Raw genomic sequence first — 17,920 nt, forward strand, 5'->3', positions numbered from 1 at the left:
TGTTTTGTGTCATGTTTTCAGTAAGTTGATAGGTGGTATGTGGAATCTTCTCCCAATCTTTTAATGTAATATACAGTGTTTATATAGAACATTCACAGGAGAGCTTGTACTGTTTTTCAAAATAGAAGAGTAGGAATTGTGGGAAGAATAAAGCTGTTAAAAATGCATTTACATTTTCCCATACATCTTCTTTATGGTAGCATCATATGTATTGCCCCAGGAAAAAAGCTACTAACTGCCTGGTTTCTGTGTTTCAATATATATTTTAGGACAAACTTTCTATCTTTGTCTAGTCCCTTATGTAAAAGTGAAATTGCATATAAGACTAGTGAACATTTAATTAGTTTCAAAGTTACACTTCATGTTTGTTTTTTCTTTCATAACAGAAAACCATTGTTGGGTCGCTTTTGTGTTTCTGTATGATGTGGCACCATCATTAGATTATATAGTGAATGTTCAAATGGAAAATGTGACTTCAATTGACTGTACTTTATAGCTGAGTAAAACTTAAGTGAAATTGATAACATCTACTTTGGCATTCATTTTATTTCACTAAAAGTAATACTTTTTTGTGAGTGTATAATATAAAGCTCCTAACTATTTAACTGATTATAAAGTGGTTAGAGCAGTGGCCATTGTAAGTGTCCAAAAGTTTCCTTTGTTTTGAAAGTTTAATTCTGATACTACTTTATGCTTGGTGGGATGAGGGAGTGGGAATGGAACACTTTTCATCCTGATTTGTTGGTTTGGTTATTTCCGAGGATTCTTAGTTCTGTGTTAGTTTAGTTAGCTGTCTTAGCTGTCTTAGCTTTTAGTTTACTCTAGTTTGCAAGAGGAGTAGCACTTCTGTAAAACAACAATTTCCATCTTGCAGGAGCCAGATTTTATTGATGATATAGAAGAAAAAACTCCCATTAGCAATGAAGTAGAAATGGAATCTGAGGAGCAGATTGCAGAAAGGAAAAGGAAGATGGTAAGTTGGAAAGCAAGTAGATGCCTAAAAGGCATCATTAAGGCTTAGTGGCACCTGCTCTTCCCATACTGATTGCTGCCTTGTTGTGGGCTTGTACAATCTGCACATGTGCAAAGTTATATCCTTATATGAACTTTCCCTTAAAATGCAAGGCTTGCTATTTGAGAACAGTTCATCTGGGTTCATCGCTGCATTCTGACAAAAATCTGCTTTTATCTTCAACTGTATAGAATTTTTTAGTGTCTTTAGATGATTTCTTCAATGCCTGTTTTAGATCTCATTATTTGCTCTATATTATTGCTTGTGATTTGTAATGGCCATTTTTATAGTTAGCATTGGGAATCAAGATTTTCCCCTATATTATTTGACTTTCCTACTTGAGTAAAAAGTTTCAGAAATCCTCATTTTTGGATTTTGGTAGAACAGTGTTAATAAAAGTAGCATCTTAAAATCTGCTTTTTTTTTTGTTAATTATTCAAAAAATTAAGCAAGTTCTTAAATTCAGAGAAGAATTTTCTTGTTTGTCCAGCTGGTAAGGGTGCAAGCCCTTCTTCAGAAGTCTAGTATTTGCAGTGATTGTAACATGTGCCTTTAATCTGAGCTTCTGCTGAATTTGATCTTCATGTCAGACATACACTGAACATGTTTAGAAGTACTTTAAAAATAGGAGTGAGAGTAATTACATATTTATATATATGAAAGATTATGACTAAAACTGATCACGATTATTGTTAAATCCATCAGACAAGAGAAGAACGGAAAATGGAAGCTATTCTGCAAGCTTTTGCCAGACTAGAAAAAAGAGAAAAAAGAAGAGAACAAGCTTTGGAAAGAATCAGCACAGCAAAAACGGAGGTTAAATCAGAATGCAAGGAAGCACAGATTCTCAATGATGCCGAATTTATTCAGGTAGTTATCTGGAGCTTTATTTTAAAGCTGTATTTTAACATTACGTATTTTGTCAACTTGGATGGCGAGCTGCATGTTAAGATGTATGAAAATTTTTTTTTCCTCTGAACTCAGATATATGTAACCAAAATGTTCTTTGACATTACATTATATTAACTCCTGACTTTTTTCCAGATAAGATACATGTAGAATTCTTTAATGAAGAATTTCAGTTACATGAATTTATGCAAACATACACACACACCAGCTGTGTAATTCAGTCTGTCTTTGAAGTTTAGGATTAGAAGCATTTATCAGTGTTGATGTTAGCCACAGGAGGTGACTGTCCTTAGTCACCCTCTGTAACCATTGGAGAAAAATTTGTTTCTTCAGTGGTTTTTCAGGAACACATAGTATTATAATCTTTCTGTTATTTTAAAGGAAATGAGTTAGTAAAGTCTGGGTTTTTTCTGATAATACTTGATGTTTTACAAACAGTTTTTAACTCTGTTGTTAATGGATGCTTCTTAGTTTGCAAATACTCATAGAGTGATTCTCAGTCCAGGTTGATTCCCTGAGCTGTATGTGTCAGCATTCTCTTGAGTATCTTTTGCGACAAAGCTAAACACCTAGTAAACTACGAATTGCCAAAAGACATAATGATATAAGCAGTTGATTTCTAGCTTCTCGGTGAATGAATGTCAGTTCTTACACAGATCTGTCATGATCTGACTGGTGATGGGTGTGTGTGAACACTGCTGATTGGGAGGAAACTACAGGAAATCCTGTCATTTGCCTTCAAGGAGAGAATTTTTGTCGTTCTGGCAACACAGACAAGATTGAGACTTTTTGGACTTTCTTTTATAAAAGAAGAGGGAATTGACTTTTTTTCCTTAGATAAAGATAAGTAGCTCTAAACATGTATGGGATCTGTTTTCTTGACTTCTGTCTTGTCCCAGGAACCGGCAAAAGAAGAAACTGCCACCAAGCCTACCCCAGCCAAAGTTAATAGAGCTAAACAGAGAAAAAGCTTCTCCCGGAGTAGAACTCACATTGGACAGCAGCGCAGGCGACACAGGACGGTCAGCATGTGTTCAGACATCCAGCCCTCCTCTCCTGATGTGGAAGTAACTTCACAGCATAATGAAACTGAGAACGCAGCCCTGGTAGCTGAGCCTGAAACAGAAACTGTTGTTACAGAAATGGTTACTGAAACAGAAGCTCCAGCACTTAGTAAATGCCCTACGAAGTATCCGAAAACAAAGAAGGTAAGTCTCTTGAAGGGTGGGGAAAAGACAGACCTTAACAGAGTTTTAAAAAATTACAGTCTGCTTCATCAGTGCATGTATGGATTTTTTAAAATGTTACTCATTTCTTGAAAAATCACCATTGTATGTCACTCATTGGTAATACATTAAAATATGAGTAACATCGTTTGGTGGAAGTTAGTTTGGATTTAAGACACTTCCAAAATGCATCTTCAGAGCAATTTTGGAACAAAATGTTTTCTAAATGAGCTTTCTACATGGATTGAAATGTTATACATAACCAAAATTAAAGCTGAATTTAAAGAAAAAAACAAGGAAATAAAAGTTGCCTTTTTTTCCTTTGTTCATTGCATGCTTCAGATAGCAAACAATATCTCCAAGGAACTCACAAACTCGTAGTACTTCTCAGATACCTGTTCTGAAGTTTATGGATCTAAACACCCTGAATGTGTATGTGCATGTCTGGAGGGAGAATTCTTTGCTCTTTAATGCTTTGCTTTTAAATTTCTTTACTTTAGCCTGCATTTCAAAAAAGTTCTATTAAATGGCACAATATTAAAAGACATTCAGAAATCTTAAATCTGCAAGTGCAACTAAAGCAGTATAGGTTTCTGCTTTAAACTTTGAAGAATGCATTAAAAAGTATTTGTTGTGTGATTTACATGAAGTCCTGAAAATTTTAATCAGTGGAGGAAAAGGGGGCAAAAGTCATAGGTCAAAACTTCTTGTCAAAAGAAAAATAACAATTTTAAGATGGTTTTTTATCTTAAATCTCAAACGTAATTTAGATTGTTTCTTTCCAACTGTACTTCAGTTATTCTGTAACACTACTTTTTTGCATCACTGTTACATTCTTGTGAGGAGGAACACTTCTTCCTTTCTTGCCTGTTGCATAGCAGAAAAGAAGGAAGATATCCTTAATACTCTGAAACAGCAAAAAAGGGCAGTAAAATTCAGGCTTCAGGTGTCTCTGAAATGTCTCTGCATTGCATCCAGTGTACCCGAAGTGTAGAGATGGTCTTGCTTTAAAAATTAATAAAATAAAAGTGGATTTTTAAAAGGCAGAATAAAATATATTAGGATAATTTGTGTTAAAGCCTTAATATCATACTAGTATTATTTAATGTTCCATGTCCTTAATTTTGAATCACTGTAAAATCCAAGAGGTTAGTTTATCTGTTAATATAAACCAAAATCGATTGGCATATTTTTTTAAAAGCACTGAACTAGCTAGGAAAGACTAGCCTTTAGACCAGTGTGTCTTTGTATTAAATTGCCACATTTACTACTACAGTTGAAGAGTGTTGAAGGCAGCTGCCTGACGTGTTGACTGAGGCACAGTCCTGAGAGTATGGAAATCTGATGAGGGGCTTCTTTAACTTTGCTCTGTTGATGTTACACTATTTCTCCTCAGCCTGGATGCTCAGGCACAAGTTAAATTTTGTTTTACTAAATTGACATCCTAAATACAGTTGATTTGGGTACTTGCATTGTAATATTCAGTGATAATTAAATGCAAAAGAACTAAGTGTAGTTTACAACAAAAAAAAACAACTGAACACCCCCACCCCTCCCCTAAACTGGTGTGTAAGCAAATCTGTACTGATTTCTTCTGCTGTTCCCGTGATTTCACTACAACTGAGCTCATTCTTGCCAGGTATTCTTAGACTTGGAGCCTGGAAACAAACTGTTTGGTTTGTGTAATAGTTGACTAGATGAATAATTGAGCTAAACACTTTTAAAAAGCCACTGGTAAACACACTCATAAAACACTAATTTTTTTTCTCTCTCCCTGTTTAGCACTTGGTTAGTGAATGGTTAAGTGAAAAGAGTGATAAAGCAGGGAAGCCTACAGACACACTACCGGAAAGGCCTCTCCGCATAACCACTGACCCTGAAGTTCTGGCTACTCAGCTGAACTCTTTACCTGGTCTCACTTACAGTCCACACGTGTATTCAACTCCAAAGCACTATATCCGTTTTACTTCTCCATTCCTTTCAGAAAAGAGGAGGAAAAAAGAACCTGTGGAAAACATTACTGGCTCTTGTAAGAAGGTAATGAATGCTTGCCTTCATTATGGTGTTCTATCCCACATTTATTAAAAAGAAGTCTTTATGTACTAGCATAAATTCAGGCAAGAAAAAGGCAGTTTGGCAAACCAGTCATGTTACACATTTTGAAATGTTCATCATTAAAGTTTTAAGCTGCTAGTTGGAACTTCTTGTTGTTTTACAGCGTTGGTTGAAGCAGGCTTTGGAAGAAGAGAATTCAACAACGATTGATAGATTTAATTCACCGTCACAGGAGAGATCTAGAAGTCCAGCCATCAATGGTGAACATAAAAGTCCTTTATTACTAAATGACAGCTGTTCCTTAACAGGTGTGAAACTTTTGTAAATACACTAAATAAGAGCTATGTTGAGGTAGCTGATTGTGGAGCACTGTGTTTTTAAATTGATGAGTTGATGAAAATTCCAGGGATATTGGCATGTTTTCCTAATACTTTCTTTGAAAGAAATGCTTAGTTGCATAGTGTTTGGGAATTTTTCCCCCTTTAATGTACATTAGATAAGAAGCCATTATATATCCTAGCATTTACAATCAACAAAAGACTAATGGTTTCGGTATTAGTATTAAGAGGTCAGGTTATAAATTTAATTTTCTATGCTTTCTGTATACTTAGGATCCCTTTAAAACTCAGTAGGCCAATGTAGCATACAGGAGGGGAAAGCTGTGTAATCTTGTAGGCATAATAGAAAATCCACCTTTTAGCTGAACAGTCTTAAAAATGCATAGAAGTTGACTTGGCCTTCTCTGGAGACATAGGCAGTTCTTCCCAGCATCCTAGCACATGGAATTTAGTTACTGATGTATCTGTAGGCTGTTAGGAGTTTATTTTTCAGGAAGCCTGTAGGCTGTTAAAAGTTCATCTCTCAGGAAGCCTGCCCTTCAGAGATTTTTTTGATCTTAGAATTCTTTAATTTGGAATTCACAGTTTCATTACATAAAGTACTTAAACAACTGTAAGTGGTTGTTATATCTAGAAATCTTAGGACTTTTTTCTAATTTTAATTCACAGATCTAACCACACCACTAAAAAAACGAAGACTGTATCAGCTGTTGGAGTCTGCTTTCTCAGAAACCTCCACACCTACTCCTTCTCCCTATGCCACACCAACCCATGCTGACATCACTGCCTCCGAACCATCGTTGTTTGCTACTCCTCCCAGGGTGAAAACAGAAGATGAAGCTTGTCGAAATGGTTACAAACCCATATATTCACCAGTTACTCCTGTAACTCCATGTATACATGGAAATACCATGCACTTTGAGGTGAGATTTATAATGAATTTTACAGCATACAGAGAAAGTGTTCAGACATTGCAGTGTAAATCAGTATTTTTGTACTCCTGCTACAAAATGTGGGTGGGGGTAGAGGAGGGGTTATTCCTCTAGGCTAAAAAATGAATTGACTTGCAATTTCTTCTTGTTTATTTAGAATATTTCCTCACCTGACAGTTCCCCAGAAATAAAAAGGCGAGCTTACAGTCAAGAGGTAAGGAAATTTATAAAACCTGCAAATGGTATCATTGCAAGTTCCTGAGAATTTAAAGGGTAACTTCCCCATAGGTTTTACTTGCTTACTCCTTTATAATTCCACTTTACCTCTTATATTTTCTATTTTAAACTGGTTTCTCTCTGTATCACTTAAAAATCCTGATTAGGATCAGGATCAACTCCTGTAATGGAAAGGAGTAACTACTGCAATTTGGAGATAGGAACAGAAAGAGAAAACCTTGCTTTCCAGGCTGTAGTCAGATTAACATTTCTCCTTGTTACCAGCATTTCTTAATTGTTTCAAAGTGAAAGAGCAGAGCAGAAAGTTAGTAAGTCAGGTGGTGGATTAGTTGAAGAGCAAGTGCTGTTGGAATACACCTGGAATTCCCAGCCTGCAGGGTGTGTGTGTCCTGCCATGGGGCATCATCCTAAAATTTGGATGTGTCTTGGAAAAACTTCTCCTTCCTTCTCCTGCTTTGAAATAAGTGTTTTGACACTGAGGAGGATTGCTTTTATGATGAAGCAAGTACTTTCTAGCTTCCTGGCATGGGACTTGCTCCTTTTGAAGCTCCTCCCCTTCCACTTCCAGTCATAAATAAAACCTGGTGCTTAATGTTTATTTTTACTTTGGTTAATGTACATTTTATTAAAATGCTTTAACATAATACATGGGAATAGTAGAACTAAGTGTCTGGCTGTAGAATTGTTTCTTAAAAAAAGTTAAATTCATGGTACTGGAAGGCCTTTAATCCCACTTAAAGGCACATCTGAACGTCAAATATGTTTGATGGAATGTTGAAAAATAGTTACATGTTTTTTCTCCATGCATTTCTTCATGCAGGGTTATGACAGAGCATCGATTCTAGCACTGAATTCTTTCAGAAATTCAAACCTGACAGAAATGGGCCTGCAAGAAATAAAGACTATTGGATATTCTAGTCCACGGAATAGGACTGATGTCACACGGCAGTGCACTGGAGAAATGGAATCTGTGTCAGACCTCCAGCTGGGACTCGAAGTAATTGAGCAAAGTGCACTGCATAAAAACCTGGAAGCCCCCACACATGATAGGACTGATTCAAACAGCCAATTAGAAACTGCTCATTGTGGACGGGGCACAATTTATTCTTCCTGGGTAAAAAGTCCTGACAGGACAGGTGTAAATTTCTCAATGAATTCTAATTTGAGGGACTTGACCCCTTCACATCAGTTGGAGGTAGGAGGTGGATTCAGAATAAACGAGTCAAAGTGCCTGATTCAAGACGATGCAAGAGGCATGTTCATGGAAGCATCTGTTTTTTGTACTTCAGAAGATGGAATTGCACCTGGCTTTGGAAGGACTGTCAATAACGACAATTTGATGGATGGAAATTGCACACCCCAGAACCCTCCACAAAAGAAAAAGGTTATAAATTTAAGAATCATTTGGTCTGTCTTCCATTGTCTGCTAACAGAAAGAACCCCAGTGTAATAAAAAACAACTGATGGCTCATATTTACATACTACAGTGTAGTAGACATTCAGGAGAAATAATGAAGGGCAAAGAGCAAAGCGGCATAAAAATATTAGTAATTTATTTTTTCAACATAAAAGATACAAATTCTGTTTTATATGATTCTTAAATTAATTGCCCAATAAATAATTGCTTTTCAGTTTTGAAAATGGTTGCTTATGCCACCTGGTGTTACAGTATTCTGTTTACAGAATATATACTAGCATCATAGAGACCACATACTGTGCACATCTGTTATGAATTACTGCAAGAAGTTGCAAGAATAGATTTATGCTACTCAGACTTTAAAGTTAAAACTGCACAGAAATCCTTAGTTCCAAGAAATATTTTTCTTGGCTTAATTTGTTTTTTTGGTTTTTTTTTGGGGCGTTTTTTATTGTTTGAAAAATAAGCACAATCTAAATCTGCTACTCTCATGAAACAGTTCTTGTAGATAAGTGATATAATCATGGGGAACTCGAACCAGGATTGGAAGTTACTTTGCATAATTCTTAGACTGCATTGGACTGTCAGGTTGACTCCCTCTGCAGAAGGAATGACAAAGATGAAAGGCAGTGGTCTCCAGTGTACCAGCTTGCCTGTTCTGTCTCACCACAGACTCTAGTAATTCTTCCTGTTTGAAAGGTGTGATTTATTTTCTTTACAGAAGTAGTAATAAGGAGAGTGGGGTTTTCTGCATGTGTACATGCCTGCACAATGGGGTTTGGGCTTTTTTGGTCACATTGCAGCCCCTTGTATATTCCTTCTCCTCCAGGGCATCCTGCTGGGGAGCAGTGAGGAGTCTTCCTTCAGTAGTTTTTCATCAGAACTGGATTTTTGTTTACTTGCTTCAAGCTGAGGCATAAATGGAGCAATATTGTAGGAGCTCTGATCTTACCTGGTCATGGCCCTGAGAATTTGATAGATCACGTGTGTGTTACTGTAACTCTGCTGTTTTGGCAAACCCAAAAAGAAAACATAATCCAAAATTCCTGTAACTGGACAGTCTTCTTCTGAAGGCTAAATTAGTCTTCACAAATCCCAGCAGCACTTAGTATTTCAGCAACCCTCCCCATGTCCCTTGCTCCAGGGATTGTTCCAGGTTGTTACTGCTGAGAGCTTATGCTGCACTAATCCTCCAATAAAAAAAGGTGTGGCTGCCCCCTGACACCCCTCAATCCCAGGATTCATGTCTAAAAGTCTGAGTTTGAAGAAACAACCAGAAAATGTTGTATCTGTACCCTTGAAAGAGAAGGGGATTTAGGATTTCTGAGGACGCGTAAAAATTTGAAACCTTAGACAGTATAAAAAAAGAGGTGGTGGGGCTGGATCCCGCCTAAGGTGAAAGATGAAGATTCAGGAATTTTGTAGGAGACTCATAAAAGCCTTTTCCTTTGGGTCATTAAGACAGCAATAGGTAGGTCTTAGTAGGATATTTTTGCATATTTCTGTGGACATCTGCTTCTGTTTTGTGTTACTGTTGCACAATATCAGGTCCTTTATCAATACAGACCTGTACATTGTGGCCACATTACATGGGTTTCTTAACATTTAAGCTTTCTTTAAAGCGGTATTCTTCAGTGGGTTAAATGATGTGGAAATAATACAAAATTGTTTGAAAGCGAGATCAGTTCTTAACCTGAACTTTCTTATGCAAAGTCAGGTATTTTTCACTGTTTTTACCCTGACATATGGATGGGTCTCTAGCAGATCTGTTTGAAAGCAAACAAACAAAACCCCTTAGGACTGGAAACAGCAGCTGCTTTGGTTTTTCTTTCTGTGTAGAAATGGTTGTCCAGTTTTATTGAGGATTAAGCCAGTTAAACATTCATTTTTTTCATTATTGCACTTTGGTTTGTTGGTTTGGATGCTGTATGGTTCAGAGGAGGATGTTGATAACTAGAAGAAAATTTAGACATTAAATGTAATTTTAACCAAACTAGTGTAGTTACTGAATAAAGTACGTCTGAAGGTCAATATTTTAGCTTTCTACTTTAAATCCTGAAAATTCATGGTGAAAACATTTGAGCATGTATTTTATTCACTGAAGGCAATTTACTAACTACCAAAACAGGTTTTTGTTATGTGGAACTTTGGTGTAGTGGATTTTATATACATAATACATGAAATAGGAACTATGTGTCATTATTTTTAGTAATATAGTTAGCTTAAAAATATGTTCTTAATCAATCTGTCTTAAAGTGCACTAAAGACAAATTCAAAATGAACTGGGAAAAGTAAGTTGCAAATTCTGGATGTTAAAAAAAAGGCATGAAGAGATTAGTGAATCCTTCAATATATGAAGCAGAAGGGTAGTGGGTTCTCATGCAAGGGAGTCAGTCTGAGAGCTGGATGTGACATCTCTTGAAATTACTAGATCAGTATAATAGTAAAATTCTGCAGTGTCAGGAGAAACTGTAGAGTCCCTTGTGACTACAGCCAACAGAATGACTTCAGCAGTGGACCTTTTACTGACCTGTGTCATCTGCTTCTTCACTGAGGCAGAACACATAATTCTTCTCTTGGCAGAAGCATTTTTTTAATATCTTTACAGTTGGTAGTAGCTCAGTACTCCATATATTCAGCTGCAGATGTGGTGAAATATCTTCAATTAATCTCTGCCCTTTTTTTGTTAGAACTTATTACATGGTATGTATTACTGAAATATAGTGCATTTCATAGAAACTGTGAGAAAGAAAATGGGTAAAACTTCCTTTCTGATCTTTGTTTGTGGGTTGTTTTTCCTCTTAGGTGTCCTTGTTAGAATACCGTAAGAGGCAACGTGAAGCTCGAAAAAGTGGTTCAAAGACAGACAGCTTCCCCTTGGTTACTGTATCTCCTCATGCTGCTGGTGGAGGAAATACAAGTAGTAATAACGGTGCTAGTGATGGGTATAACAACAGTGGTGAAAACGGGGAGCAAACTGAAAACACTGCAAGCCTGCCTTTACCACTGCCAACTGCTGTTTATAATGCAGCTCCAGAAGACACTGGCAACAACTGTGCAATTAAGGAATCTTCCTCCAGTGAGAAGAGTGAACCAGAAGTTCAGTGGTAAGCCACAAAACTACAGGATTTAAGTCTGGAAGAATTATTTATATGAATCTAAGTCTTTGGTATTTGAAATCTATTTTTCATTAAGGCTGCTGTTGCAGTTACTGACTGGAAGCTTTTCTCCCAGCTTAATGAAGAGTTGTCTTAGCTTTTTACTCAGAAATAGAGCAGACACCTCATAATGATTCAATTACATGAAGAATTACCCAGAATATATTTATTAAATTATTTTAATTCTGATTTTTTATTCTTCTAATGGAAAATAGGTATTGGTTTGAGCAGTTGTGTCCTTATATTTCCACTGCTTTGTGAGCTGAAGAGAATTTTTCATGTTAAATCTCAAAGCCTTTCCAAAAGTACTGTAGGGCATAAGGTGCAACAGGAGAAAAATCTATGATGATTAGCAAAGGCTTCTGGAAGACCTTCAGAGGTGTGGTTTTCAGTCATGGCTGGAATGCGTGTGGGATGTTTGCTGTGGCCTGATTGCCCTGTGCAGGGCTGAATGCAGCCTGGCCAGCAGCTCCTGCTCAGGTGGGACATGTGGTGACACTCACAGCAGTGTTGGTGTTTGCTCAGTGGTTCCCTTGTTTGCAGACCATATGGGCAGTGTGTGCAACACCAGATACTCCAAACAATCCCAGGCCCTGAGGAGAGGTGGAGTGTGGATGGGGAGGAGATCGAGTGACTTCATTCTGTTTAAAACACTGCACAAATTTTTCACTGAGTTTTGATAGCTTTAAAATAGATGGCCTGCTGTCTCCAAAACATTAGTAGTGCAAAATAAATCCGGCTGATGTTCTTCATACTGTAGTGGTGGACTAACTGTGGTGAGGATGAAACATGGGCTTAGGAGTTGAACATCCTTCCACTCAGATGCTCCAGATTTTGTAAAGCCATTTGATGGGAGAACTTAAATGCAGTCTTCAGTGTTCCACTGAGAAGTGCAGAAGCTACTGCCCTTAATTGTGTAAACAGGCTAAACAGGGAAGAATTTACTACTTAGATTTTGCAGTAACCCTGCAGAGCAGCACCAAAACTTAAACTTGAGTGCAGCAGTATTGTGAAGTGATGCCATACATTCTTGCCAGAAAGGAAAATAGTTTTGTGGAGCACTGTCACGCACAATGTTCTTGGTCAGGTTGTGATTGACAGATGTAGCTGATGATGAGATGTGACTGCCATTGCATACCCCACTATGTGGCAATTCCAGTGTAGAAGCTTAAACAGAGATAGGTTTGTAGTGGTTCACAGTTTACTGCTGTGCCTCCGCTATTAAAGAGCAGATTCTTAACAACAAACAAACAAGATTACTATTTCCAATTTGGGAATAAGGGAGTTTTCTGCAAATTGAGACTATGAACCAGTAACTGTGATCTTTATTTTTTACTTTTCAGTTGTTTAGACAAATAAAAGCCCACAGATCTACAGACACTTAAGAGGAAATGCCATAATGTAACAAGGTTGCAGGAAATTACTGTATTTAAAGTGGGAGAAAATAGATACAAAACACTTGAATAATAATATTCCTTATGCACAGCCAGTTATTTGGTCGTTACATGCAGCCAACACTGTAAACTTTCTCTGACTCTGTATTTGCATATACATTGTCCTAAATTTGGAACATGGGAGTACATCCTCTTAAATTTAAAATGGACTTCTCTTGCAGGACTGCATCAACCTCTGTGGAACAAGTGAGAGAACGAAGTTATCAGAGAGCTTTACTTCTCAGTGATCATAGGAAAGACAAGGACAGTGGTGAGTTGATTTATTGTTTTGAAGATACATAAGTCTAACCAGTTCCCCCATGGTAATCTGTAATAATTCTAATACTGTGTTTGGGTCTGCTTCATCTGTAGGGGGAGGATCACCTTGTAGGCCATGCTCACCGTCTCATGTTCAGTCTCCATCTCATTCAAATCTCATTTCCCAGTTGCAGCTTAAGGTCCCTTCTTTCACTGAAATTACAGAAGGTCAGTAAGCAGATGACCTTGTATAACACTTGACATATTCAATGGTCTAACAACAGCTTTAATAGCTCTTTTAAAGTCAAATATAAAGTGCTTAGTGATTTCTGCAAAAGATTCCATTTTCCCACTTTGATATTTATCTCTGCTTTATTTCTATAGAACCTGATTCTGAAAATCCAGAGCCAACTTCTGAATGTCCGTCCCCAGATACTTCACAAAGGACTTGTAAGAGTCCATCAAAAGCAAGCAAGGTAATATAAGGTGTTTGCACAATATGCATAGGAATAACTCCATCTGTCTCCGAGTTACCTTTAAAAATGTTAATTGTAGGATTTACTACTTTGGTGACATAGACACATGTTCATATGTCTGTGCAGTAATTTAACATAGGTTGACATTTGCAAGAATATTTGTCCATATACACTAAAAAGTGGGTTTATATGCTGTGCTTTCAGTAGTTGTACATGTTTATGGATAAGAGAAGAGATGTGTGTGCGCTGTCCTGAGGTGGGAATGCTGAAGAACTGGCACTCAGACAGCAGTGATGTGACTTACCCTTAACAGGAGGTTGCTCTTGCTCTGCAAGAGTTGGGCATTATCTGGCAGTCAGGGCTCTGATAATACGGAGAAGGATGTTGAGTAGTGAAGTGATTTAGGTTGTCATATCTAGTATGTTTGCTTTCACTACCCCAGCTTCAAAATGTTAAATCACTCTAAAAATTGCTTTATTCCTGTAAGTGGCCTTCTCTGGAATTACTTCTTTCAGATTCAGAAATCTAAAACTTTTAACAAAGAATGGATTCAGACTTTGACCTAATGGATTGTATTTCTGTTACCACTTTAAAATACACTTTAGTAGTCTTTGACTTGGAAGAATTATTGATACGTATGTGATAAAAATAGTACCTTCTCAAGCTTACTCTGTTACTGATGTTTTTCTCACACCAAATATATATCCTGCACCTCAGCACTTCTCACAATCTGGGGAGGAGAGTGTTTTGAGATGTTCTTTTTTGTTTATTGCGTGCATGGTTGAATATTTTGAACATTGAGCACTTACTGCCTTTCTTTTCGTTCCAGCCCTCTTCACCGAGTCCTGTAGTTTCAGCACAGCCTCTTGGGAAAACACCCACAAAACCAGATTCACACTGGGAAACTGCAGCTAATGCACCTGAGACTGAATGTGCGAATCACCCAAAATCTGAGCTGCAGCAGAAACAGCTGACAAACAACGTCCAAGCACTTTCAAAAAATCATCCATCTCAGTCACATCTGCGCGGCTCTGCTGAGCAACTTTCACATTCACAGAAGTTGCCTTCCGCACCTTTGAAGCTGCATTGCCCTCCTTCGCCTCACATCGAAAATCCCCCCAAGTCTTCTACCCCTCACGCGCCTGTGCAGCACGGTTACCTTTCACCAAAGCCTCACTCACAGCAGCTGGGATCTCCATACAGACCTCATCATCCACAGTCACCTCAAGTTGGAACGCCCCAGAGGGAAACACACAGGAACTTCTACCCGGCGGCTCCGACCCTCCAGCCCGGTAATCAGGCACAGGCTAGCGGCCCCCTCTTCACTCAGACAACATCAGGACAATCTTCAGCTTCCTACAGCCAGTTTAACCAACAAAATTTGAACAGCAATGCGCCGCCTCCCCCACCCCCTCCACCACCTTCTTCCACTTACTATCAAAGCCAGCAGCCCTCTGGAAACTTCCAGAGCTACAGCCAGCTGAAAGGCAGCATACCCCAACAGACTGTGTTTTCATCTGGACCAAATCAAGCACTTCCTGGCACTGCGGGTCAGCAAACGGTGCCAGGACACCACGTAGCTGCAGGGCATTTTTTGTCCTCTCAGAACCCCAGTATTCATCACCAGGCATCGGCATCTGCTGCTCCTCCTCCTCCTCCTCCACCACCTGCTCCAGGACCCCACCTCGTCCAGCAGCAAAGTACTCATCAGCAGCACTCTGTAGCACATGTTGTCGGTCCAGTTCATGCCATGGCAGTGGCTCCTGGATCACACATTCATTCTCAAGCTGCTGGCCACCATTTGCCACCACCACCTCCACCACCAGGTCCTCTCCCCCACCACCAACCCCCCCATCCTTCCACGGGGCACCAAGGTTTGCAAGCACAACACCAGCACGTTGTAAACTCGGCACCGCCTCCCCCACCGCCCCCTCCCTCCAACGTTATCAGCTCGGGGCACCACCCCTCATCAGCACAAGGCTTACACCACCCCTCTCATCAAGGACCCCCCCACTTCCCTTCCAGTGCTCACACGAGCGTCTCCTCTTACTCCTCGCAAGCCCCACATCACACAACGTTAGGACCTGGACCTCAGCATCAGCCTGCTGGCACAGGACCTCACTGCCCACTCCCTGGCCAGGGTCCTCACATCCAACCTCAAGGACCAAACAGTATTGCAACACCTACTGCTTCCGGGTTCTGCCCGCACCCCGGCTCCGTCAGCCTTCCCCACGGAGTGCAAGGGCAGCAGCAGGCCTCGCCCGTGCCAGGACAGATCCCCATCCACAGAGCACAGGTGCCACCCACCTTCCAGAACAATTACCATGGGTCAGGGTGGCATTAAAACAGATCCCTTTAGTTATCAACATTTTTAAAATGTTCTGTAATATAAACTCTGTATATTTAATATGTACCTATTCAAGGTACTTTTTAAAGCTTGTACATGATACTTTGTATAAAAGCAAACACCAGTGCTCTTCCATTGTATCCTTTCCATTTTTTGCTTTTTAAAATTCCTGAAAACTTGCTGTTAAGCCAGTATTAGGTATTTCTTTTTATTTTGTAAGTGGACATTCCAGCTGTTTTTTCTGGCAGTAGGTTTGATGCTGCATAATGTTAAAATTTTATTGTTGCAGTTAAATTCATTTAGTGAAAGTTTTCTATATTACTTTTATACATATGTAATTAAATAAGTACACAGGCTAAGTGATGGCACTAACAATTTTTTTTGCCATTTTCTGTCAACAGTTTTTTGTGTGCATAGAGATAGGAAACAATGCAATACAGATTTTTATAGTTTTGGTGTGGACATGGCTTTTTGTTTCATCAGTTATTTGCAGAAATTGTAATTTAATGTATAGACTGTTTCTAATGTCTCAGACGAGTGCTGTAAATACTGTATTTCTTTCGCTTGTAAAGTTGCTTAAAGCTTCTTTCATTTGATATAGTATTGTATATAAGTCTTTTGCAAAAAAAAAGTGTGATCTTTGTGAAAGTAGTACAGTATATGATCTTTAATTTTTTTTAATATACTGTCACATTGCAGCACTGGTTGGGCATTTTAATTCATGTTAATAAATCACAATTATGTCAGTTTTACCTATTTGTCCTGAAAGGGTGCTATATCAACAGGAAAGCAGCCTTAAGTCTCTGATCTTCCCTTCTCCCTGTGAGGCTCTTCACTTCTCTGCAGTTTCCAGCTGTGCCTTCACTGCTGCAGCACAGACAGATGTGGAACTTCTTTCCCCTGCTCTGTTCAGAGGCTGAGGAATAAGTACCCCAGACACAGCAGAGTCCTAGGCCAGTTTACCAACAGGAGCAACAGGGGCACTGATGGGCATTTTTATGTGAGGTGACCTTGGCTACAGAGCAGGGAAGCACCTGCCTGCTGCAGTACCTTTCCCTTTCCCTTCTCTCCTGCTTCCTCAGGCTCTCCAGTTGGGTGTGGAGGAGCCAGTGGGTGCTGCTGTAATGGGGTGCAGCATGTTACAAACTGTAGCAGTTTGGGGTTTTTGTAAGGAAGTGGTTTATTGCTGCTGCTGCTGCTGCACACGGCAGCTGAGATGTGCTGTTTGCTCATCAGTGCAGTTACTGTGCCACGGCTGAGGGCGTCCTCCCATCTCAGCAGGAACTCTGTCCTGCTCACACAACAGGACCGTGCTCAATGGCTCACTTGAGAGGAGAACCAGTGTGTGGGGAAAGCTGAACAGCATAGGAGGGAAAGTGGCTCCTCCTACCCACTAAAGAACAGTGGTAATTCTTTTTTAACATGTAAAAAAGAAAAAGGGGGCCAGTTGAAACTCTAATTTGCTTCTAAGTACGGAAAAATCTTGCTAGTTAAATTCATACACTAGAAATGCTTTCCTGAACACCTGCTGGCTCTGCAGCACACACACTGGGGTTCACATTTTACACTAGCATGTGTAGTCTAGGCCAGCATCAGGCTATCAAAAACAGCAAAAAACCCAATGACCCTCTGTGCAGTTGCTCAGACACCGATTTTGATGTGCATTGTCCTGCCTAGCCCAGCATTCAGATCTGGTCTGCCCCTCTTCCATACCTCCAGGAAGTGACAAAATCATTTCAAACACAAGAGAACGTTAAATACCCAACTGTGCTTGGCAAGGCCTTAGTGCAGTACAGGGAGCTGCTGCACTGGGGGCAGAAGAGGACGAGGCCAAGGCAGCACCAAGGCCGGGCAGAGGGCAGAGCTGTCCCAGCCTTGGGCTGCCCCTGGCACGTCATTCCAGTGCCAGCACTTTCTGTGTGTTCCAGAACGCATTTCTAACCGGTTGCAGCAACCAGGCACCACAGAGCTGGGCTGGGTGTGAAGCTGAACGTTAATTTTTACCTCCAGCTGAGTCCATTGTGGCATCATCCTTGTGAGCAGCGTTGTCTTTGCAGCCACTAAAAGCAGCTCCAGGGGTGAGGGTGAAGGCACACGGTCCTGAACCCAACTGCCGCGGGGG

General features: G+C 39.5%; 1 protein-coding gene across 7 annotated transcripts in view; it reads left to right on the top strand.

Moving 5' to 3' along the window:
* The window catches only part of KMT2E (lysine methyltransferase 2E (inactive)), a 56,337-nt gene extending 39,787 nt beyond the window's left edge, over positions 1 to 16,550 (top strand). For 5 of the 7 annotated variants that reach the window (XM_072919495.1, XM_030263758.4, XM_030263757.4 and 2 more), the window contains 13 exons: positions 875 to 973; positions 1,718 to 1,882; positions 2,821 to 3,129; positions 4,930 to 5,184; positions 5,366 to 5,510; positions 6,210 to 6,463; positions 6,630 to 6,686; positions 7,530 to 8,093; positions 10,932 to 11,233; positions 12,900 to 12,988; positions 13,090 to 13,203; positions 13,360 to 13,451; positions 14,281 to 16,550. In XM_072919495.1, coding sequence (XP_072775596.1) covers positions 875 to 973; positions 1,718 to 1,882; positions 2,821 to 3,129; positions 4,930 to 5,184; positions 5,366 to 5,510; positions 6,210 to 6,463; positions 6,630 to 6,686; positions 7,530 to 8,093; positions 10,932 to 11,233; positions 12,900 to 12,988; positions 13,090 to 13,203; positions 13,360 to 13,451; positions 14,281 to 15,795 — 3,960 coding nt within the window. In that variant the 3' untranslated portion in view covers positions 15,796 to 16,550. The remainder of the gene's footprint in view (positions 1 to 874; positions 974 to 1,717; positions 1,883 to 2,820; positions 3,130 to 4,929; positions 5,185 to 5,365; positions 5,511 to 6,209; positions 6,464 to 6,629; positions 6,687 to 7,529; positions 8,094 to 10,931; positions 11,234 to 12,899; positions 12,989 to 13,089; positions 13,204 to 13,359; positions 13,452 to 14,280) is intronic. The other 2 variants (XM_030263766.4, XM_030263767.4) reach the window with 1 other exon arrangement.
* The last annotated feature ends 1,370 nt before the right edge of the window (positions 16,551 to 17,920 follow it).

Source organism: Taeniopygia guttata, chromosome 1A (genome assembly GCF_048771995.1).
Source record: "Taeniopygia guttata chromosome 1A, bTaeGut7.mat, whole genome shotgun sequence".
In the NCBI taxonomy this organism is placed as follows: Eukaryota; Metazoa; Chordata; class Aves; order Passeriformes; family Estrildidae; genus Taeniopygia; species Taeniopygia guttata.